The 24,367-nt window shown below is 40.3% G+C and overlaps 1 protein-coding gene across 2 annotated transcripts in view; it reads left to right on the forward strand.

Annotated features, from left to right (window-relative positions):
- The first annotated feature begins 19,210 nt into the window (after window positions 1–19,210).
- The window catches only part of UVSSA (UV stimulated scaffold protein A), a 50,756-nt gene continuing 45,599 nt past the window's right edge, over window positions 19,211–24,367 (forward strand). For both annotated transcript variants that reach the window (XM_081864292.1, XM_081864293.1), the window contains exons 1-5: window positions 19,211–19,348; window positions 21,007–21,337; window positions 21,953–22,073; window positions 22,622–23,038; window positions 24,007–24,116. In XM_081864292.1, coding sequence (XP_081720418.1) covers window positions 19,251–19,348; window positions 21,007–21,337; window positions 21,953–22,073; window positions 22,622–23,038; window positions 24,007–24,116 — 1,077 coding nt within the window. In that variant the 5' untranslated portion in view covers window positions 19,211–19,250. The remainder of the gene's footprint in view (window positions 19,349–21,006; window positions 21,338–21,952; window positions 22,074–22,621; window positions 23,039–24,006; window positions 24,117–24,367) is intronic.

Raw genomic sequence — 24,367 nt, forward strand, 5'->3', positions numbered from 1 at the left:
AACCGTTTGGCACCATTTTTGAGTGAATTGCCGAAAGTCAGATTTTTGAGAAAATTGTGACCCCGGGGCTTAGGGATTTTTTCAAAAAAATCTTTTTCTGCCGGTTAACTTGTTGAGGGCTGATTTCTTTTCCTGTGATAAAAAGCCTTCTGTTTTGACTGCAAAACCTCTCAGGGGAGCATTTGCAACCGTTTGGCACCATTTTTGAGTGAATTGCCGAAAGTCAGATTTATGAGGAAATTGTGACCCCGGGGCTTAGGGATTTTTTCAAAAAAACCTTTTTCTGTCGGTTATGTTGTTGAGGGCTGATTCTTTTCCCGTGATAAAAAGCCTTCTGTTTCGACTGCAAAACCTCTCAGGGGAGCATTTGCAACCGTTTGGCACCATTTTTGAGTGAATTGCCGAAAGTCAGATTTTTGAGAAAATTGTGACCCCGGGGCTTAAGGATTTTTTCAAAAAAATCTTTTTCTGCCGGTTATGTTGTTGAGGGCTGATTTATTTTCCTGTGATAAAAAGCATTCTGTTTCGCCCGCCAAACCTCTCAGGGGAGCATTTGCAACCGTTTCGCACCGTTTTTGAGTGAATTGCCGAAAGTCAGATTTTTGAGGAAATTCTGACCCTGGGGCTTAGGGATTTTTGCAAAAAAATCTTTTTCTGCCTGTTAACACACACACTCACACACGAAAACAAAGAACACCACAGCGAATCAAAAACAATCACATCCTAGGCCAACCCCAACCTCTCTCACCACCAAAGGAACACAGGTGAACAACACAAGCACGCTGACACCAAACTCTACATACATTAAGCATAACAGAAACACCGCTACCCGACCCCACCCCCATCCATCTCCCCTCCCTCCACCCCCCTTTCTTCCCCCCCTTTTTTCTTTTTCTTCTCCCCCTAATGCCTCAACAAATGAAATGGATTTGTAAAAATGTTACATGGGGGGGGGGGAAATACGAGGCATTAAACTTACACTGTAAAACAAGAAAACCCTTAATAAAATATTTTTTAAAAAATTAAAAAAAATCTTTTTCTGCCGGTCCAGTTGTTGAGGGCTGATTTCGTTTCCTGTGATAAAAAGCCTTCTGTTTCGACTGCAAAACCTCTCAGGGGAGCATTTGCAACCGTTTGGTACCATTTTTGAGTGAATTACCGAAAGTCAGATTTTTCATGAAATTGTGACCCCGGGGCTTAGGGATTTTTTCAAAAAAATCTTTTTCTGCCGGTTATGTTGTTGAGGTCTGATTTCTTTTCCTGTGATAAAAAGCCTTCTGTTTCGACTGCAAAACCTCTCAGGGGAGCATTTGCAACCGATTGGTCCCATTTTTGAGTGAATTGCCGAAAGTCAGATTTTTCATGAAATTGTGACCCCGGGGCTTAGGGATTTTTTCAAAAAAATCTTTTTCTGCCGGTCCAGTTGTTGAGGGCTGATTTCTTTTCCTGTGATAAAAAGCCTTCTGTTTCGACTGCAAAACCTCTCAGGGGAGCATTTGCAACCGTTTGGCCCCATTTTTGAGTGAATTGCCGAAAGTCAGATTTTGGATGAAATTGTGACCCCGGGGCTTAGGGATCTTTTCAAAAAAATATTTTTCTGCCGGTTAAGTTGTTGAGGGCTGATTTCTTTTCCTGTGATAAAAAGCCTTCTGTTTCGACCGCAAAACAACTCAGGGGAGCATTTGCAACCGATTGGCACCATTTTTGAGTGAATTGCCGAAAGTCAGATTTTGGATGAAATTGTGACGCCGGGGCTTAGGGATTTTTGCAAAAAACCCTTTTTCTTCCGGTTAACTTGTTGAGGTCTGATTTCTTTTCCTGTGATAAAAAGCCTTCTGTTTAGACTGCAAAACCTCTCAGGGGAGCATTTACAACCGTTTGGCACCATTTTTGAGTGAATTGCCGAAAGTCAGATTTTTGCTGAAATTGTGACCCCGGGGCTTAGGGATTTTTTCAAAAAAATATTTTTCTGCCGGTCCAGTTGTTGAGGGCTGATTTCTTTTCCTGTGATATAAAAGCCTTCCGTTTCGACTGCAAAACCTCTCAGGGGAGTATTTGCAAACGTTTGGCACCATTTTTGAGAGAATTGCCGAAAGTCAGATTTTTGATGACAATGTGACCCCGGGGCTTAGGGATTTTTTCAAGAAAATCTTTTTCTGCCGGTTATGTTGTTGAGGGCTGATTTCTTTTCCTGTGATAAAAAGCCTTCTGTTTCGCCCGCCAAACCTCTCAGGGGAGCATTTGCAACCGTTTGGCAGCATTTTTGAGTGAATTGCCGAAAGTCAGATTTTTGAGGAAATTGTGACCCCGGGCTTAGGGATTTTTTCAAAAAAAATCTTTTTCTGCCAGTTAAGTTGTTGAGGGCTGATTTCTTTTCCTGTGATAAAAAGCCTTCTGTTTTGACTGCAAAACCTCTCAGGGGAGAATTTGCAACCGTTTGGCACCATTTTTGAGTGAATTGCCGAAAGTCAGATTTTTGATGAAATTGTGACCCCGGGGCTTAGGGATTTTTTCAAAAAAATATTTTTCTGCCGGTCCAGTTGTTGAGGGCTGATTTCTTTTCCTGTGATATAAAAGCCTTCCGTTTCGACTGCAAAACCTCTCAGGGGAGTATTTGCAAACGTTTGGCACCATTTTTGAGAGAATTGCCGAAAGTCAGATTTTTGATGACAATGTGACCCCGGGGCTTAGGGATTTTTTCAAGAAAATCTTTTTCTGCCGGTTATGTTGTTGAGGGCTGATTTCTTTTCCTGTGATAAAAAGCCTTCTGTTTCGCCCGCCAAACCTCTCAGGGGAGCATTTGCAACCGTTTGGCAGCATTTTTGAGTGAATTGCCGAAAGTCAGATTTTTGAGGAAATTGTGACCCCGGGCTTAGGGATTTTTTCAAAAAAATCTTTTTCTGCCGGTTAAGTTGTTGAGGGCTGATTTCTTTTCCTGTGATAAAAAGCCTTCTGTTTCGACCGCCAAACCTCCAAACTAGAGGTCTTTCTGCTAGGAATAATTGGGGACGAAATTAAAAAAGAAGATAGGACATTATTCCAGTATGCTACAGCTGCCGCTAGATTATTAATTGCCCAAAATTGGAAAAGTCTAAGCACCCCAGCAATTAGAGATTGGCAAATAAAGTTATTTGAATTTGTAGAACTTGCAAAAATGACACAAGAAATTAGAAACCAGAAAAATACAAAGTTTATTAACGATTGGAACAAATTTATGACATACATTGAAGGGAATTATAAGAACCTAAAAACTACAGCAGGACTGATATAGATCTTACGATGTGTAAACCATTGTAATTATTAGCTGCAAGAGAAATAAACTACTTATATTAAGAAGCCTGAAACCGGGAGGGATGGAAGTCAATAGGAGTGCAGAGGAATGATTTAAGTATTTAAAGATATAAAGATGTAATTGAGAAGACAAAGATCTGTAATGGAAATCGACGCTATTTCTATGTTATGTTTAGATATATATTTATTTTTCTTTTTGTGTTTCTGTGTTTTAGGTAACTGTTGTAACGGTTGATTTGTTTTCTTTTTTCTTTTTGGTTATTTAAGTGAAAATCAATAAAAAGATTTTTTTTAAAAAAAGAAAATCTTTTTCTGCCGGTTAAGTTGTTGAGAGCTTCTTTTACTGTGATATAAAAGCCTTCTGTTTCGACTGCAAAACCTCTCAGGGGAGCATTTGCAACCGTTTGGCACCATTTTTGAGTGAATTGCCGAAAGTCAGATTTTGGATGAAATTGTGACCCCGGGGCTTAGGGATTTTTTCAAAAAAACCTTTTTCTGTCGGTTATGTTGTTGAGGGCTGATTCTTTTCCCGTGATAAAAAGCCTTCTGTTTCGACTGCAAAACCTCTCAGGGGAGCATTTGCAACCGTTTGGCACCATTTTTGAGTGAATTGCCGAAAGTCAGATTTTTGAGAAAATTGTGACCCCGGGGCTTAGGGATTTTTTCAAAAAAATCTTTTTCTGCCGGTTAACTTGTTGAGGGCTGATTTCTTTTCCTGTGATAAAAAGCCTTCTGTTTTGACTGCAAAACCTCTCAGGGGAGCATTTGCAACCGTTTGGCACCATTTTTGAGTGAATTGCCGAAAGTCAGATTTATGAGGAAATTGTGACCCCGGGGCTTAGGGATTTTTTCAAAAAAATCTTTTTCTGTCGGTTATGTTGTTGAGGGCTGATTCTTTTCCCGTGATAAAAAGCCTTCTGTTTCGACTGCAAAACCTCTCAGGGGAGCATTTGCAACCGTTTGGCACCATTTTTGAGTGAATTGCCGAAAGTCAGATTTTTGAGAAAATTGTGACCCCGGGGCTTAAGGATTTTTTCAAAAAAATCTTTTTCTGCCGGTTATGTTGTTGAGGGCTGATTTATTTTCCTGTGATAAAAAGCATTCTGTTTCGCCCGCCAAACCTCTCAGGGGAGCATTTGCAACCGTTTCGCACCGTTTTTGAGTGAATTGCCGAAAGTCAGATTTTTGAGGAAATTCTGACCCTGGGGCTTAGGGATTTTTGCAAAAAAATCTTTTTCTGCCTGTTAACACACACACTCACACACGAAAACAAAGAACACCACAGCGAATCAAAAACAATCACATCCTAGGCCAACCCCAACCTCTCTCACCACCAAAGGAACACAGGTGAACAACACAAGCACGCTGACACCAAACTCTACATACATTAAGCATAACAGAAACACCGCTACCCGACCCCACCCCCATCCATCTCCCCTCCCTCCACCCCCCTTTCTTCCCCCCCTTTTTTCTTTTTCTTCTCCCCCTAATGCCTCAACAAATGAAATGGATTTGTAAAAATGTTACATGGGGGGGGGGGAAATACGAGGCATTAAACTTACACTGTAAAACAAGAAAACCCTTAATAAAATATTTTTTAAAAAATTAAAAAAAATCTTTTTCTGCCGGTCCAGTTGTTGAGGGCTGATTTCGTTTCCTGTGATAAAAAGCCTTCTGTTTCGACTGCAAAACCTCTCAGGGGAGCATTTGCAACCGTTTGGTACCATTTTTGAGTGAATTACCGAAAGTCAGATTTTTCATGAAATTGTGACCCCGGGGCTTAGGGATTTTTTCAAAAAAATCTTTTTCTGCCGGTTATGTTGTTGAGGTCTGATTTCTTTTCCTGTGATAAAAAGCCTTCTGTTTCGACTGCAAAACCTCTCAGGGGAGCATTTGCAACCGATTGGTCCCATTTTTGAGTGAATTGCCGAAAGTCAGATTTTTCATGAAATTGTGACCCCGGGGCTTAGGGATTTTTTCAAAAAAATCTTTTTCTGCCGGTCCAGTTGTTGAGGGCTGATTTCTTTTCCTGTGATAAAAAGCCTTCTGTTTCGACTGCAAAACCTCTCAGGGGAGCATTTGCAACCGTTTGGCCCCATTTTTGAGTGAATTGCCGAAAGTCAGATTTTGGATGAAATTGTGACCCCGGGGCTTAGGGATCTTTTCAAAAAAATATTTTTCTGCCGGTTAAGTTGTTGAGGGCTGATTTCTTTTCCTGTGATAAAAAGCCTTCTGTTTCGACCGCAAAACAACTCAGGGGAGCATTTGCAACCGATTGGCACCATTTTTGAGTGAATTGCCGAAAGTCAGATTTTGGATGAAATTGTGACGCCGGGGCTTAGGGATTTTTGCAAAAAACCCTTTTTCTTCCGGTTAACTTGTTGAGGTCTGATTTCTTTTCCTGTGATAAAAAGCCTTCTGTTTAGACTGCAAAACCTCTCAGGGGAGCATTTACAACCGTTTGGCACCATTTTTGAGTGAATTGCCGAAAGTCAGATTTTTGCTGAAATTGTGACCCCGGGGCTTAGGGATTTTTTCAAAAAAATATTTTTCTGCCGGTCCAGTTGTTGAGGGCTGATTTCTTTTCCTGTGATATAAAAGCCTTCCGTTTCGACTGCAAAACCTCTCAGGGGAGTATTTGCAAACGTTTGGCACCATTTTTGAGAGAATTGCCGAAAGTCAGATTTTTGATGACAATGTGACCCCGGGGCTTAGGGATTTTTTCAAGAAAATCTTTTTCTGCCGGTTATGTTGTTGAGGGCTGATTTCTTTTCCTGTGATAAAAAGCCTTCTGTTTCGCCCGCCAAACCTCTCAGGGGAGCATTTGCAACCGTTTGGCAGCATTTTTGAGTGAATTGCCGAAAGTCAGATTTTTGAGGAAATTGTGACCCCGGGCTTAGGGATTTTTTCAAAAAAAATCTTTTTCTGCCAGTTAAGTTGTTGAGGGCTGATTTCTTTTCCTGTGATAAAAAGCCTTCTGTTTTGACTGCAAAACCTCTCAGGGGAGAATTTGCAACCGTTTGGCACCATTTTTGAGTGAATTGCCGAAAGTCAGATTTTTGATGAAATTGTGACCCCGGGGCTTAGGGATTTTTTCAAAAAAATATTTTTCTGCCGGTCCAGTTGTTGAGGGCTGATTTCTTTTCCTGTGATATAAAAGCCTTCCGTTTCGACTGCAAAACCTCTCAGGGGAGTATTTGCAAACGTTTGGCACCATTTTTGAGAGAATTGCCGAAAGTCAGATTTTTGATGACAATGTGACCCCGGGGCTTAGGGATTTTTTCAAGAAAATCTTTTTCTGCCGGTTATGTTGTTGAGGGCTGATTTCTTTTCCTGTGATAAAAAGCCTTCTGTTTCGCCCGCCAAACCTCTCAGGGGAGCATTTGCAACCGTTTGGCAGCATTTTTGAGTGAATTGCCGAAAGTCAGATTTTTGAGGAAATTGTGACCCCGGGCTTAGGGATTTTTTCAAAAAAATCTTTTTCTGCCGGTTAAGTTGTTGAGGGCTGATTTCTTTTCCTGTGATAAAAAGCCTTCTGTTTCGACCGCCAAACCTCCAAACTAGAGGTCTTTCTGCTAGGAATAATTGGGGACGAAATTAAAAAAGAAGATAGGACATTATTCCAGTATGCTACAGCTGCCGCTAGATTATTAATTGCCCAAAATTGGAAAAGTCTAAGCACCCCAGCAATTAGAGATTGGCAAATAAAGTTATTTGAATTTGTAGAACTTGCAAAAATGACACAAGAAATTAGAAACCAGAAAAATACAAAGTTTATTAACGATTGGAACAAATTTATGACATACATTGAAGGGAATTATAAGAACCTAAAAACTACAGCAGGACTGATATAGATCTTACGATGTGTAAACCATTGTAATTATTAGCTGCAAGAGAAATAAACTACTTATATTAAGAAGCCTGAAACCGGGAGGGATGGAAGTCAATAGGAGTGCAGAGGAATGATTTAAGTATTTAAAGATATAAAGATGTAATTGAGAAGACAAAGATCTGTAATGGAAATCGACGCTATTTCTATGTTATGTTTAGATATATATTTATTTTTCTTTTTGTGTTTCTGTGTTTTAGGTAACTGTTGTAACGGTTGATTTGTTTTCTTTTTTCTTTTTGGTTATTTAAGTGAAAATCAATAAAAAGATTTTTTTTAAAAAAAGAAAATCTTTTTCTGCCGGTTAAGTTGTTGAGAGCTTCTTTTACTGTGATATAAAAGCCTTCTGTTTCGACTGCAAAACCTCTCAGGGGAGCATTTGCAACCGTTTGGCACCATTTTTGAGTGAATTGCCGAAAGTCAGATTTTGGATGAAATTGTGACCCCGGGGCTTAGGGATTTTTTCAAAAAAACCTTTTTCTGTCGGTTATGTTGTTGAGGGCTGATTCTTTTCCCGTGATAAAAAGCCTTCTGTTTCGACTGCAAAACCTCTCAGGGGAGCATTTGCAACCGTTTGGCACCATTTTTGAGTGAATTGCCGAAAGTCAGATTTTTGAGAAAATTGTGACCCCGGGGCTTAGGGATTTTTTCAAAAAAATCTTTTTCTGCCGGTTAACTTGTTGAGGGCTGATTTCTTTTCCTGTGATAAAAAGCCTTCTGTTTTGACTGCAAAACCTCTCAGGGGAGCATTTGCAACCGTTTGGCACCATTTTTGAGTGAATTGCCGAAAGTCAGATTTATGAGGAAATTGTGACCCCGGGGCTTAGGGATTTTTTCAAAAAAATCTTTTTCTTCCGGTTAACTTTTTGAGGTCTAATTTCTTTTCCTGTGATAAAAAGCCTTCTGTTTCGACTGCAAAACCTCTCAGGGGAGCATTTGCAACCGTTTGGCAACATTTTTGAGTGAATTGCCGAAAGTCAGATTTTTCATGAAATTGTGACCCCGGGGCTTAAGGATTTTTTCAAAAAAATCTTTTTCTGCCGGTTATGTTGTTGAGGGCTGATTTATTTTCCTGTGATAAAAAGCATTCTGTTTCGCCCGCCAAACCTCTCAGGGGAGCATTTGCAACCGTTTGGCACCGTTTTTGAGTGAATTGCCGAAAGTCAGATTTTTGAGGAAATTCTGACCCTGGGGCTTAGGGATTTTTGCAAAAAAATCTTTTTCTGCCTGTTAACACACACACTCACACACGAAAACAAAGAACACCACAGCGAATCACAAACAATCACATCCTAGGCCAACCCCAACCTCTCTCACCACCAAAGGAACACAGGTGAACAACACAAGCACGCTGACACCAAACTCTACATACATTAAGCATAACAGAAACACCGCTACCCGACCCCACCCCCATCCATCTCCCCTCCCTCCACCCCCCTTTCTTCCCCCCCTTTTTTCTTTTTCTTCTCCCCCTAATGCCTCAACAAATGAAATGGATTTGTAAAAATGTTACATGGGGGGGGGGGAAATACGAGGCATTAAACTTACACTGTAAAACAAGAAAACCCTTAATAAAATATTTTTTAAAAAATTAAAAAAAATCTTTTTCTGCCGGTCCAGTTGTTGAGGGCTGATTTCGTTTCCTGTGATAAAAAGCCTTCTGTTTCGACTGCAAAACCTCTCAGGGGAGCATTTGCAACCGTTTGGTACCATTTTTGAGTGAATTACCGAAAGTCAGATTTTTCATGAAATTGTGACCCCGGGGCTTAGGGATTTTTTCAAAAAAATCTTTTTCTGCCGGTTATGTTGTTGAGGTCTGATTTCTTTTCCTGTGATAAAAAGCCTTCTGTTTCGACTGCAAAACCTCTCAGGGGAGCATTTGCAACCGATTGGTCCCATTTTTGAGTGAATTGCCGAAAGTCAGATTTTTCATGAAATTGTGACCCCGGGGCTTAGGGATTTTTTCAAAAAAATCTTTTTCTGCCGGTCCAGTTGTTGAGGGCTGATTTCTTTTCCTGTGATAAAAAGCCTTCTGTTTCGACTGCAAAACCTCTCAGGGGAGCATTTGCAACCGTTTGGCCCCATTTTTGAGTGAATTGCCGAAAGTCAGATTTTGGATGAAATTGTGACCCCGGGGCTTAGGGATTTTTTCAAGAAAATCTTTTTCTGCCGGTTATGTTGTTGAGGGCTGATTTCTTTTCCTGTGATAAAAAGCCTTCTGTTTCGCCCGCCAAACCTCTCAGGGGAGCATTTGCAACCGTTTGGCAGCATTTTTGAGTGAATTGCCGAAAGTCAGATTTTTGAGGAAATTGTGACCCCGGGCTTAGGGATTTTTTCAAAAAAAATCTTTTTCTGCCAGTTAAGTTGTTGAGGGCTGATTTCTTTTCCTGTGATAAAAAGCCTTCTGTTTTGACTGCAAAACCTCTCAGGGGAGAATTTGCAACCGTTTGGCACCATTTTTGAGTGAATTGCCGAAAGTCAGATTTTTGAGGAAATTGTGACCCCGGGCTTAGGGATTTTTTCAAAAAAAATCTTTTTCTGCCAGTTAAGTTGTTGAGGGCTGATTTCTTTTCCTGTGATAAAAAGCCTTCTGTTTTGACTGCAAAACCTCTCAGGGGAGAATTTGCAACCGTTTGGCACCATTTTTGAGTGAATTGCCGAAAGTCAGATTTTTGATGAAATTGTGACCCCGGGGCTTAGGGATTTTTTCAAAAAAATATTTTTCTGCCGGTCCAGTTGTTGAGGGCTGATTTCTTTTCCTGTGATATAAAAGCCTTCCGTTTCGACTGCAAAACCTCTCAGGGGAGTATTTGCAAACGTTTGGCACCATTTTTGAGAGAATTGCCGAAAGTCAGATTTTTGATGACAATGTGACCCCGGGGCTTAGGGATTTTTTCAAGAAAATCTTTTTCTGCCGGTTATGTTGTTGAGGGCTGATTTCTTTTCCTGTGATAAAAAGCCTTCTGTTTCGCCCGCCAAACCTCTCAGGGGAGAATTTGCAAGCGTTTGGCACCATTTTTGAGTGAGTTGCCGAAAGTCAGATTTTAGATGAAATTGTGACCCCGGGGCTTAGGGATTTTTGCAAAAAAATCTTTTTCCTCCGGTTAACTTGTTGAGGGCTGATTTTGTTTCCTGTGATAAAAAGCCTTCTGTTTCGACCGCCAAACCTCTCAGGGGAGCATTTGCAACCGTTTGGCACCATTTTTGAGTGAGTTGCCGAAAGTCAGATTTTTGATGAAATTGTGACCCCGGGGCTTGGGGATTTTTTCAAAAAAATGTTTTTCTGCCATTTAAGTTGTCGGGGTCTGATTTCTTTTCCTGTGATAAAAAGCCTTCTGTTTCGCCCGCCAAACCTCTCAGGGGAGCATTTGCAACCGTTTACACCATTTCTGAGTGAGTTGCCAAAAGTCAGATTTTTGATGAAATTGTGACCTCGGGGCTTAGGGATTTTTTCAAAAAAATCTTTTTCTGCCGGTTAAGTTGTTGAGAGCTGATTTCTTTTCTTGTGATAAAAAGCCTTCTGTTTCGACCGCCAAACCTCCAAACTAGAGGTCTTTCTGCTAGGAATAATTGGGGACGAAATTAAAAAAGAAGATAGGACATTATTCCAGTATGCTACAGCTGCCGCTAGATTATTAATTGCCCAAAATTGGAAAAGTCTAAGCACCCCAGCAATTAGAGATTGGCAAATAAAGTTATTTGAATTTGTAGAACTTGCAAAAATGACACAAGAAATTAGAAACCAGAAAAATACAAAGTTTATTAACGATTGGAACAAATTTATGACATACATTGAAGGGAATTATAAGAACCTAAAAACTACAGCAGGACTGATATAGATCTTACGATGTGTAAACCATTGTAATTATTAGCTGCAAGAGAAATAAACTACTTATATTAAGAAGCCTGAAACCGGGAGGGATGGAAGTCAATAGGAGTGCAGAGGAATGATTTAAGTATTTAAAGATATAAAGATGTAATTGAGAAGACAAAGATCTGTAATGGAAATCGACGCTATTTCTATGTTATGTTTAGATATATATTTATTTTTCTTTTTGTGTTTCTGTGTTTTAGGTAACTGTTGTAACGGTTGATTTGTTTTCTTTTTTCTTTTTGGTTATTTAAGTGAAAATCAATAAAAAGATTTTTTTTAAAAAAAGAAAATCTTTTTCTGCCGGTTAAGTTGTTGAGAGCTTCTTTTACTGTGATATAAAAGCCTTCTGTTTCGACTGCAAAACCTCTCAGGGGAGCATTTGCAACCGTTTGGCACCATTTTTGAGTGAATTGCCGAAAGTCAGATTTTGGATGAAATTGTGACCCCGGGGCTTAGGGATTTTTTCAAAAAAACCTTTTTCTGTCGGTTATGTTGTTGAGGGCTGATTCTTTTCCCGTGATAAAAAGCCTTCTGTTTCGACTGCAAAACCTCTCAGGGGAGCATTTGCAACCGTTTGGCACCATTTTTGAGTGAATTGCCGAAAGTCAGATTTTTGAGAAAATTGTGACCCCGGGGCTTAGGGATTTTTTCAAAAAAATCTTTTTCTGCCGGTTAACTTGTTGAGGGCTGATTTCTTTTCCTGTGATAAAAAGCCTTCTGTTTTGACTGCAAAACCTCTCAGGGGAGCATTTGCAACCGTTTGGCACCATTTTTGAGTGAATTGCCGAAAGTCAGATTTATGAGGAAATTGTGACCCCGGGGCTTAGGGATTTTTTCAAAAAAACCTTTTTCTGTCGGTTATGTTGTTGAGGGCTGATTCTTTTCCCGTGATAAAAAGCCTTCTGTTTCGACTGCAAAACCTCTCAGGGGAGCATTTGCAACCGTTTGGCAACATTTTTGAGTGAATTGCCGAAAGTCAGATTTTTCATGAAATTGTGACCCCGGGGCTTAAGGATTTTTTCAAAAAAATCTTTTTCTGCCGGTTATGTTGTTGAGGGCTGATTTATTTTCCTGTGATAAAAAGCATTCTGTTTCGCCCGCCAAACCTCTCAGGGGAGCATTTGCAACCGTTTGGCACCGTTTTTGAGTGAATTGCCGAAAGTCAGATTTTTGAGGAAATTCTGACCCTGAGGCTTAGGGATTTTTGCAAAAAAATCTTTTTCTGCCTGTTAACACACACACTCACACACGAAAACAAAGAACACCACAGCGAATCACAAACAATCACATCCTAGGCCAACCCCAACCTCTCTCACCACCAAAGGAACACAGGTGAACAACACAAGCACGCTGACACCAAACTCTACATACATTAAGCATAACAGAAACACCGCTACCCGACCCCACCCCCATCCATCTCCCCTCCCTCCACCCCCCTTTCTTCCCCCCCTTTTTTCTTTTTCTTCTCCCCCTAATGCCTCAACAAATGAAATGGATTTGTAAAAATGTTACATGGGGGGGGGAAATACGAGGCATTAAACTTACACTGTAAAACAAGAAAACCCTTAATAAAATATTTTTTAAAAAATTAAAAAAAATCTTTTTCTGCCGGTCCAGTTGTTGAGGGCTGATTTCGTTTCCTGTGATAAAAAGCCTTCTGTTTCGACTGCAAAACCTCTCAGGGGAGCATTTGCAACCGTTTGGTACCATTTTTGAGTGAATTACCGAAAGTCAGATTTTTCATGAAATTGTGACCCCGGGGCTTAGGGATTTTTTCAAAAAAATCTTTTTCTGCCGGTTATGTTGTTGAGGTCTGATTTCTTTTCCTGTGATAAAAAGCCTTCTGTTTCGACTGCAAAACCTCTCAGGGGAGCATTTGCAACCGATTGGTCCCATTTTTGAGTGAATTGCCGAAAGTCAGATTTTTCATGAAATTGTGACCCCGGGGCTTAGGGATTTTTTCAAAAAAATCTTTTTCTGCCGGTCCAGTTGTTGAGGGCTGATTTCTTTTCCTGTGATAAAAAGCCTTCTGTTTCGACTGCAAAACCTCTCAGGGGAGCATTTGCAACCGTTTGGCCCCATTTTTGAGTGAATTGCCGAAAGTCAGATTTTAGATGAAATTGTGACCCCGGGGCTTAGGGATCTTTTCAAAAAAATATTTTTCTGCCGGTTAAGTTGTTGAGGGCTGATTTCTTTTCCTGTGATAAAAAGCCTTCTGTTTCGACCGCAAAACAACTCAGGGGAGCATTTGCAACCGATTGGCACCATTTTTGAGTGAATTGCCGAAAGTCAGATTTTGGATGAAATTGTGACGCCGGGGCTTAGGGATTTTTGCAAAAAACCCTTTTTCTTCCGGTTAACTTGTTGAGGTCTGATTTCTTTTCCTGTGATAAAAAGCCTTCTGTTTAGACTGCAAAACCTCTCAGGGGAGCATTTACAACCGTTTGGCACCATTTTTGAGTGAATTGCCGAAAGTCAGATTTTTGATGAAATTGTGACCCCGGGGCTTAGGGATTTTTTCAAAAAAATATTTTTCTGCCGGTCCAGTTGTTGAGGGCTGATTTCTTTTCCTGTGATATAAAAGCCTTCCGTTTCGACTGCAAAACCTCTCAGGGGAGTATTTGCAAACGTTTGGCACCATTTTTGAGAGAATTGCCGAAAGTCAGATTTTTGATGACAATGTGACCCCGGGGCTTAGGGATTTTTTCAAGAAAATCTTTTTCTGCCGGTTATGTTGTTGAGGGCTGATTTCTTTTCCTGTGATAAAAAGCCTTCTGTTTCGCCCGCCAAACCTCTCAGGGGAGCATTTGCAACCGTTTGGCAGCATTTTTGAGTGAATTGCCGAAAGTCAGATTTTTGAGGAAATTGTGACCCCGGGCTTAGGGATTTTTTCAAAAAAAATCTTTTTCTGCCGGTTAAGTTGTTGTTGGCTGATTTCTTTTCCTGTGATAAAAAGCCTTCTGTTTTGACTGCATAACCTCTCAGGGGAGAATTTGCAACCGTTTGGCACCATTTTTGAGTGAATTGCCGAAAGTCAGATTTTTGATGAAATTGTGACCCCGGGGCTTAGGGATTTTTTCAAAAAAATATTTTTCTGCCGGTCCAGTTGTTGAGGGCTGATTTCTTTTCCTGTGATATAAAAGCCTTCCGTTTCGACTGCAAAACCTCTCAGGGGAGTATTTGCAAACGTTTGGCACCATTTTTGAGAGAATTGCCGAAAGTCAGATTTTTGATGACAATGTGACCCCGGGGCTTAGGGATTTTTTCAAGAAAATCTTTTTCTGCCGGTTATGTTGTTGAGGGCTGATTTCTTTTCCTGTGATAAAAAGCCTTCTGTTTCGCCCGCCAAACCTCTCAGGGGAGCATTTGCAACCGTTTGGCAGCATTTTTGAGTGAATTGCCGAAAGTCAGATTTTTGAGGAAATTGTGACCCCGGGCTTAGGGATTTTTTCAAAAAAATCTTTTTCTGCCGGTTAAGTTGTTGAGGGCTGATTTCTTTTCCTGTGATAAAAAGCCTTCTGTTTTGACTGCAAAACCTCTCAGGGGAGAATTTGCAACCGTTTGGCACCATTTTTGAGTGAATTGCCGAAAGTCAGATTTTTGAGGAAATTCTGACCCCGGGGCTTAGGGATTTTTGCAAAAAATCTTTTTCTGCCGGTCCAGTTGTTGAGGGCTGATTTCTTTTCCTGTGATAAAAAGCCTTCTGTTTCGACTGCAAAACCTCTCAGGGGAGCATTTGCAACCGTTTGGCACCATTTTTGAGTGCATTGCCGAAAGTCAGATTTTTGAGGAAATTGTGACCCCGGGGCTTAGGGATTTCTTCAAAAAAATCTTTTTCTGCAGGTTAAGTTGTTGAGGGCTGATTTCTTTTCCTGTGATAAAAAGCCTTCTGTTTCGACTGCAAAACCTCTCAGGGGAGCATTTGCAACCGTTTGGCACCATTTTTGAGTGAATTGCCGAAAGTCAGATTTTTGATGAAATTGTGACCCCGGGGCTTAGGGATTTTTTCAAAAAAACCTTTTTCTGCCGGTTATGTTGTTGAGGGCTGATTTCTTTTTTTGTGATAAAAAGCCTTCTGTTTCGACCGCCAAACCTCCAAACCAGAGGCCTTTCTACTAGGAGTAATTGGGGACGAAATTACAAAAGAAGATAGGACATTATTCCAGTATGCTACAGCTGCCGCTTGATTATTAATTGCCCAAAATTGGAAAAGTCAAAGCACCCCAGCAATTAGAGATTGGCAAATAAAGTTATTTGAATTTGTAGAACTTGCAAAAATGACACAAGAAATTAGAAACCAGAAAAATACAAAGTTTATTAACGATTGGAACAAATTTATGACATACATTGAAGGGAATTATAAGAACCTAAAAACTACAGCAGGACTGATATAGATCTTACGATGTGTAAACCATTGTAATTATTGGCTGCAAGAGAAATAAACTACTTATATTAAGAAGCCTGAAATCGGGAGGGATGGAAGTCAATAGGAGTGCAGAGGAATGATTTAAGTATTTAAAGATATAAAGATTTAATTGAGAAGACAAAGATCTGTAATGGAAATCGACGCTATTTCTATGTTATGTTTAGATATATATTTATTTTTCTTTTTGTGTTTCTGTGTTTTAGGTAACTGTTGTAACGGTTGATTTGTTTTCTTTTTTCTTTTTGGTTATTTAAGTGAAAATCAATAAAAAGAATTTTTTTAAAAAAAAGAAAATCTTTTTCTGCCGGTTAAGTTGTTGAGAGCTTCTTTTCCTGTGATAAAAAGCCTTCTGTTTCGACTGCAAAACCTCTCAGGGGAGCATTTGCAACCGTTTGGCACCATTTTTGAGTGAATTGCCGAAAGTCAGAATTTTGATGAAATTGTGACCCTGGGCCTTAGGGATTTTTTCAAAAAAAAAAATTCTTCCGGTTAAGTTGTTGAGGGCTGATTTTTTTTCACCTGTGATAAAAAGTCTTCTGTTTTGACTGCAAAACCTCTCAGGGGAGCATTTGCAACCGTTTGGCACCATTTTTGAGTGAATTATTGAAAGTCAGATTTTTGATGAAATGGTGACCCCGGGGCTTAGGGATTTTTGCAAAAAAATCTTTTTCTGCAGGTTAAGTTGTCGAGGGCTGATGTCTTTTCATGTGATAAGAAGCCTTCTGTTTCGACCGCCAAACCTTTCAGGGGAGAATTTGCAACCGTTTGGCACCATTTTTTTGTCAACTTCCGAAAGTCATATTTTTGATGAAACTGTGACGGGGCATCAGTCTTTGCAACAGAATTATGGATTGTGGGACATCAGCCTTAGCAACAGAATTATTGATTAGGGGGGCATCAGCCTTAGCAATAGAATTATGGATTGTGGGGCATCAGCCTTAGCAACAGAATTATTGATTAGGGGCATCAGCCTTAGCAGGAGAATTATTGATTAGGGACATCAGCCTTAGCAATAGAATTATTGATTAGGGGCATCAGCCTTAGCAATAGAATTATTGATTAGGGGCATCAGCCTTAGCAACAGAATTATAGATTAGGGGACATCAGCCTTAGCAACAGAATTATTGATTAGGGGCATCAGCCTTAGCAATAGAATTATTGATTAGGGGCATCAGCCTTAGCAATAGAATTATTGATTAGGGGGGCATCAGACTTAGCAAACAGAATAATTGATTAGGGGGGCATCAGCCTTAGCAATAGAGTTATTGATTAGGGGCATCAGCCTTAGCAATAGAATTATTGATTAGGGGCATCAGCCTTAGCAATAGAGTTATTGATTAGGGGCATCAGCCTTAGCAACAGAATTATTGATTGGGGGGCATCAGCCTTAGCAACAGAATTATTGATTAGGGGGGCATCAGCCTTAGCAACAGAATTATTGATTGTGGGGCACCAGCCTTAGCAATAGAATTATTGATTCGGGGCATCAGCTTAGCACGAGAATTATTGATTAGTGGGGGCATCAGCCTTAGGAACAGAATTATGGATTGTGGGGCATCAGCCTTAGCAACAGAATTATTGATTAGTGGGGACATCAGCCTTAGGAACAGTATTATGGATTGTGGGGCATCAGCCTTAGCAACAGAATTATTGATTAGGGGGGCATCAGCCTAAGCAACAGAATTATTGATTAGTGGGGGCATCAGCCTTAGCAACAGAATTATTGATTAGGGGGGCATCAGCCTTAGCAACAGAATCATGGATTGTGGGGCATCAGCCTTAGCAATAGAATTATTGATTGTGGGGAACCAGCCTTAGCAACAGAATTATTGATTAGGGGGCATCTGCCTTAGCAACAGAATTATGGATTGTGGGGCATCAGCCTTAGCAAAAGAATTATTGATTAGGGGGGCATCAGCCTTAGCAACAGAATTATGGATTGTGGGGCACCAGCCTTAGCAATAGAATTATTGATTAGGGTCATCAGCCTTAGCAATAGAATTATTGATTAGGGGCATCAGCCTTAGCAATAGAATTATTGATTAGGGGCATCAGCCTTAGCAATAGAATTATTGATTAGGGGCATCAGCCTTAGCAACAGAATTATAGATTAGGGGACATCAGCCTTAGCAACAGAATTATTGATTAGGGGCATCAGCCTTAGCAATAGAATTATTGATTAGGGGCATCAGCCTTAGCAATAGAATTATTGATTAGGGGGGCATCAGACTTAGCAAACAGAATAATTGATTAGGGGGGCATCAGCCTTAGCAATAGAGTTATTGATTAGGGGCATCCGCCTTAGCAATAGAATTATTGATTAGGGGCATCAGCCTTAGCAATAGAGTTATTGATTAGGGGCATCAGCCTTAGCAACAGAATTATTGATTGGGGGGCATCAGCCTTAGCAACAGAATTATTGATTAGGGGGGCATCAGCCTTAGCAACAGAATTATTGATTGTGGGGCACCAGCCTTAGCAATAGAATTATTGATTCGGGGCATCAGCTTAGCACGAGAATTATTGATTAGTGGGGGCATCAGCCTTAGGAACAGAATTATGGATTGTGGGGCATCAGCCTTAGCAACAGAATTATTGATTAGTGGGGACATCAGCCTTAGGAACAGTATTATGGATTGTGGGGCATCAGCCTTAGCAACAGAATTATTGATTAGGGGGGCATCAGCCTAAGCAACAGAATTATTGATTAGTGGGGGCATCAGCCTTAGCAACAGAATTATTGATTAGGGGGGCATCAGCCTTAGCAACAGAATCATGGATTGTGGGGCATCAGCCTTAGCAATAGAATTATTGATTGTGGGGAACCAGCCTTAGCAACAGAATTATTGATTAGGGGGGCATCTGCCTTAGCAACAGAATTATGGATTGTGGGGCATCAGCCTTAGCAAAAGAATTATTGATTAGGGGGGCATCAGCCTTAGCAACAGAATTATGGATTGTGGGGCACCAGCCTTAGCAATAGAATTATTGATTAGGGGGGCGTCAGCCTTAGCAACAGAATTATGGATTGTGGGACATCAGCCTTAGCAACAGAATTATTGATTAGGGGGGCATCAGCCTTAGCAATAGAGTTATTGATTAGGGGCATCAGCCTTAGCAACAGAATTATTGATTAGGGGGGCATCAGCCTTAGCAACAGAATTATTGATTAGGGGGGCATCAGCCTTAGCAATAGAATTATGGATGTGGGGGCATCAGCCTTAGCAACAGAATTATGGATTGTGGGGCATCAGCCTTAGCAACAAAATTATGGATGGTGGGGCACCAGCCTTCGCTTCCACCTTCCTGGAACTGGAATTTCTGCACCAAGAGCAGCCCGAACAGAAGAAGAAGAAGAAGAAGAAGAAGAAGAAGAAGAAGAAGAAGAAGAAGAAGGAGCCCCCGGCGCTCCTTCCCGGCGCTGGCCCTCCAGCAGCTCCCAGAAGCCCGGCTGCTTTGCGGCCGACAGGAGGCGGGGGGAGCCCTTCCCTTCTTCCCTTCCCCTCCGGACTCCTCCCCGCCTTCCTCTGGCGGAATCCGCCCCAGCGGGCAGGCGAGCGAAGGGGGCGGGCTCGGCGCCTGGGAGAGGCCGAGGCCTTCCTGCGGCTCCTTCCGCGGCCTGCGTCTCCCCCCGCCGAAAGCGGCCTTGGGAGGAGAATGGCCTCCGGGCGAGGCGCCGGCGACGCAGGGCAGCGGAGAGCCGCGGCTTCGTCTCCTTAGCCGAGGCGCCCCTCTCGTCGCCCGCGTCCCGCCGGGTTTCCCCTTCGGAAATGGACGGCCAGCTGCCTCAGCTGGTGGAGGAGCTGACGACTTCGGGGGAGCCGCGCCTCGACCCCGCCAAGCTCAAGGAGCTGAAGAAGATGTGCAAGTAGGAACCTCTTCATGTAGAATATCCCCCCCCCGCCCCTTTTATTTTATTTATTTTTGTTTTATATTTCCATTTAATAATATACATTCACATCATTTACTTCCCTGGCTCTTGAGAGCCTATCTCCCTCCCGCCTCATGGCTCTCAAAATTATTATTATTATTATTATTATTATTATTATTATTATTATTATTATTAAATAATATTTATTAAAGTTTCGAAAATGTTACAAAAAAGAAAAAGAAGATAAGAAAAAATACAAAATACAGAGAATTAAAAGCATTTCAACCTTTCTATATCTTGTCTTTCATTTACTTGTTTCCCTGACCTCCTCACACCTCCCTTTTTTGTATTCTAATTCAATTAGCAGTTTCAGCAAATCCTTTCCATTTTTGCTTTTATCTTAATAATTTATCTTAATATATTGTAACTTTACATTCTCACCTATTCATAATCCAATTTTACCTAATTCTATAACATTACTGCTAAAAATTTGCGTTACTTTATTTAACCTTATCTTACCGTAAAACACCTTGAAACTTAAAACTTAATGCTTATTTATACATAACTCCTTATATCATTTCTACGAAAGCCAGACAGTTTCATTCCAACATTTTCCCTAATATTCGTTAATTTTACACTAGTTCCCCAAATTAAAAAAATTTCTTTATAGAAAGAAAATTAACCTTTACTGTATAATCCTTGCCTTTTGTACGTTTCCCAATTCTAATTGCACGCATTGCAGAATAACTCAAAATTTAAATAAATATAGCATGGTAGAAAACTCCTCATTACAAACCTTCAGACAACCCCTACTAGCGATGTTAATTGCTTACAATGGTTAATTACAATTTACTCCAGTCTTTTTGGAATACTTGATCATGCTGGTTTGGGATTTTTCCTGTCAGCTTGGCCAGTTCTGCAAAGTCCATCATCTTCATCTGGGAACCTTTCCGTCCTCATTTTTCTTTTTTCCTTTTTGGATATATTTTTATTAAATTTCCAAAAAGTTCTTCTTGTCCGCTTCCCATGCCATTTTCCCATGGTGTGTTTTATTCCCCCCTTTTACTGCACTTTGTCTCCCCGCTTTTATTATCGTCACAATAACGCAACAATCTCTCATCCAGTTCTGTTGCTTATAGTTCAAACCCTTCTCCCCAATTCATCATACTGTAATATTTCTTTAAATGGTCCAAAAAGGGCTTCCGTTCTTTCATAAAGCAATTGTCGTTGAGTTCTCTTATTTTAGCTGTTAAATTTGCCGATTCCACATAGTCCTTCTCTTTACTTATCCATCCTCCTTTGGTGGGAACTTCTTCATCTTTCCGTTTTTGTGCATAAAGATTATCCCAGCTGCTGTAAAAAGCAAATTTGGGAACCTTTCTTTAAAAAAGAATCTGTTAGAAAGCAAATATGGGAATCTTTCTTTTAAAAGCAAATGTTTCCACGGTGGATGTCCGCTGTTCTTTATATTATTATTTGGAGCGGGGGGTGCAATCCTGTGCATTCTTGTTCAGAAGTAAGTTAAGTGTGGAGTAACAATTGGGGAGAATTAGTTTTCTTCTTGTGCTGGATGTTACTTAAAAAAACCCAAAAACTTCACTGTTGACGGTACTGTATTTGCTTTCTTGCTAATCATGCTGGTTACTTTTCCAAAGGTCCTCGGATGAGCATATTACTCATGTTTATCACTTGCTGATGACACAGCTGAATCAAGAGCACGCAGAGATACGGCTGTCAGCATTTCAAGTTGTGGATGAACTCTTCACCCGTTCCCATCAGTTTAGGACTTTAATCATTTCAAACTTCCAAGAGTTCTTGGAGCTCACAGTGGGAACAGACTATGATCAGCCACTTCCCCCACCAGTTGAAGTGGCACAAAAGCTAAAAAGAGCTGCCATTAAATCTGTACAGGAGTGGCATGAGAAATATGGAGAGGCCTACAAGAAACTTTCACTAGGATTCCATTTCCTAAAACAGAATAAGAAGGTACTTAAATACTCACTTTCGTGATTGAATGCTTAGTGGCTTTATACGAATAAAGTGTTGGAAATGTTTAGTTCATTGCTAGCAGACGTGAATATATTAAATGTGAACAAAAAAAATATGGTTCTTTATAAATAAGTAGACAAAAGACCCGTATTATATTACTTTAAAGTGCTGTTGCGCATAGACTGATTGGTAATACTAAAATACTTATTATTTAACAAAGACGACACTGAAAAATGGATTTCCTGCATCAGATGTGTGTTTCTACTGGTAAAGTTTGCATCGTTCAAGTATTTGAAACAAAAAAAGGTAAGTATTCTTAAACCGGAACGGCTTAAGAAATTCTGTGTGCCTTCCCATGCACATAGAACACAATCTGTATTAGTATCACCTTGTGCTACTTCTAGTAAGGACTTGCTGTGAGATTTGCCCTAAGCTTCTGAGAAGAAGCTTTTATTGTTAGCTCAAAAACAGATTCTTTAGAAATATCTGAAAGTATTATTTTGTGCAGTCTGTTCCTTTCAGATGTTGACTACCAAAGAAAATTTGTCTTGACATGCACGATACGTTTTCAGCAGCAGAAAAAATAATAAAATATATTCTACAATTCTGTAGGTAGATTTTCAAGATACAAATGCCAGAACTCTAGCAGAAAGGAAGAGGGATGAAGAGAAACAAAAAAGGTTGGATAATATTTACAAGGAAAAAGCCAAAAAAGCTGAGAGGGAAATGGCAGGTGAGTGGGGTTTAGTGCCTTAATGGGTGGTTCATTAGTCCTAATTTCATTTGAAGATGTCAATACAGTCGTACCTTGGAAGTCGAACGCAATCCATTCCGGAAGTCTATTCGACTTCTAAAATGTTCGGGAACCAAGGTGCGGCTTCCGATTGGCTGCAGGAAGCAGAACCTGGAACAATCACTTCCAGGTTTGTGATGTTCGGGAGCCAAAATGTTCGTCTCGCAAGGCGTTCGACATTCGAGGTTCGACTGTACTAGTAATTTTAATAAGGAAAGTAGTTATTTGTTTATATTATTATTATGTATTAAATTGGTATATTGCCCCTCATCCGTAGATATCAGGGTGGTTCACATAATAAAAATACAAGATAAAAAAAAATACATATGAAAACATTTATATAGTGCTATCATTATGAAAGAGTTTCATAGGCAAAAAGTAGGCTAAACTCTGTCCCAAAATAACTTCTGTGGGAACAAACTTATTTTAGTGTATGTGATATTTCTGTATTTTTATGGCAGTATTTTAAAACTACCACCACTTGACAGATATGTCACAAGAAATCGAAGCTGTGCTGACCGAGATGGAGAATTGTTTTCAGCTTCTGATGCCAGATCCCTTTGACTTCATGGCAAATGACACTGAAACCGTCAATTGGAGGACGGCTGAACTGGACAAAACTGTTTCCTGCTCTTCTGTGGAGAGAGCAGCTCAACAGGCACATTTCCTTGACGATAATGAGCAGCCTTGCTGCAGCAAGGACCTTCCTTCCATCTCTCTGGTTCCGAAAGCTGGCAACAAAAAAGACTTGAATAGCGAAATAGAAGAGAATGGAGGCATGGAAGACTCTTTAAATTCTGAATTGACTTCTGCTGCCGCCAGTGGAGAAGATGACTATGCCACCTTTGTTCGGAGCCATGGTCTTGGATCTCATAAATACAGTCTCAATCTTGAAATAGCCACAGGTATTGGGATTCTGTGGAATGTAATCATTAATTACAACACACTCCTTTTAATTACAGGTTAAATGATCATCTTCACTGGTCAGCTAATAAACAAGTATTTAGAATCTGTTATAAGTACAGTCATACCTCGGGTTGAAGTAGCTTCAAGTTAAGTATTTTTGGTTTGTGCTCCATGGTGACCCGGAAGTAACGGAGCGCGTTACTTCTGGGTTTCGCCGCTCGCACATGCGCAGACGCTCAAAATGACATCATGCGTGGAAATGCGACATGCGCAGATGCACAGTAGCGTGTTACATTTACTTCAGGATGCAAACGGGGCTCCGGAACGGATCCCATTCGTATCCAGAGGTACCACTGTATGTTGCCGTTCCTGGGTGGAAAATATATTTGTCCTGGCCTGCTTTCCTCTGACTGTTGATTTTTGCAAGTAGGGCTTGAAAAAAAGGTTGGAAGTCACAGATTTCAAATTAAGACCTATCGAGAGATCCTCCGGCCTTTTTTCTACTGTTTTTCAGTATCTTCCTTATTTCAAGTGTCTAGTCATAGCAGAATAGGGCTCTGCCATGGGTGTCTACTTCATATTGTTTTTTTAAAAAAATATCTGCTGCTGTTTTCTTTGTTGTTTACTATACTTTGTACATTGCCTTGAGAAATGTGTGGAAGGTGATGTATTAGTATTACTAATAGTTATTTAAGTGTCTAGTTACTCACCAAACACTTGTGGTGGCAGCCACTGAATTATAAAACCAGATTGGTGGGAGGAGAGATTGTATGGAGAAATATCATCTTGCTTTTAGGCGAACCTACTAAGTTGGAGGCTGCTAAGAGAAGAGAACCATGTATATCACCTTGAGGTTAGAGGATAGGTGAGATATAAATGTAATAAATAAGTAAATAAATTAATACTGTACCAAAACATTCTGTGAATCTGATATGCATTTTCTCATTGTCTGTTTCCCCCCTGCTAGATGTGAAATTGCAGGAGAATGAAGACAATACAGCTATAATAAATAACGCTACAGACGCTTATAAGCTCATCAGAAACAAATTCATGCCTTCTGTACAGTCTTGGATTCAGGTGAAGAAAAACTCTTCCATTGAAAATAAAAATAAATTCTGTATTTTGTTTATTCTCTGTGTGTCAAAATGCGAATACGCTCACGTGGTGTTTTAGTTCCCCTGGGCTCTACACTAACTTCAGCATTCTTGAATTGAAAGCACATTTAGCATTGTTTTTTGTGAACTTGGAGCCTTTCAAACTTATACTGATGTTTTATTTCTGAGCTGTGTTCGGTATTTGAGGGAGGTGTCACACATTCCTTTATTTCC

Source organism: Podarcis erhardii (assembly GCF_964252035.2).
Source record: "Podarcis erhardii genome assembly, chromosome: 5".
Lineage (NCBI taxonomy): Eukaryota > Metazoa > Chordata > Lepidosauria > Squamata > Lacertidae > Podarcis > Podarcis erhardii.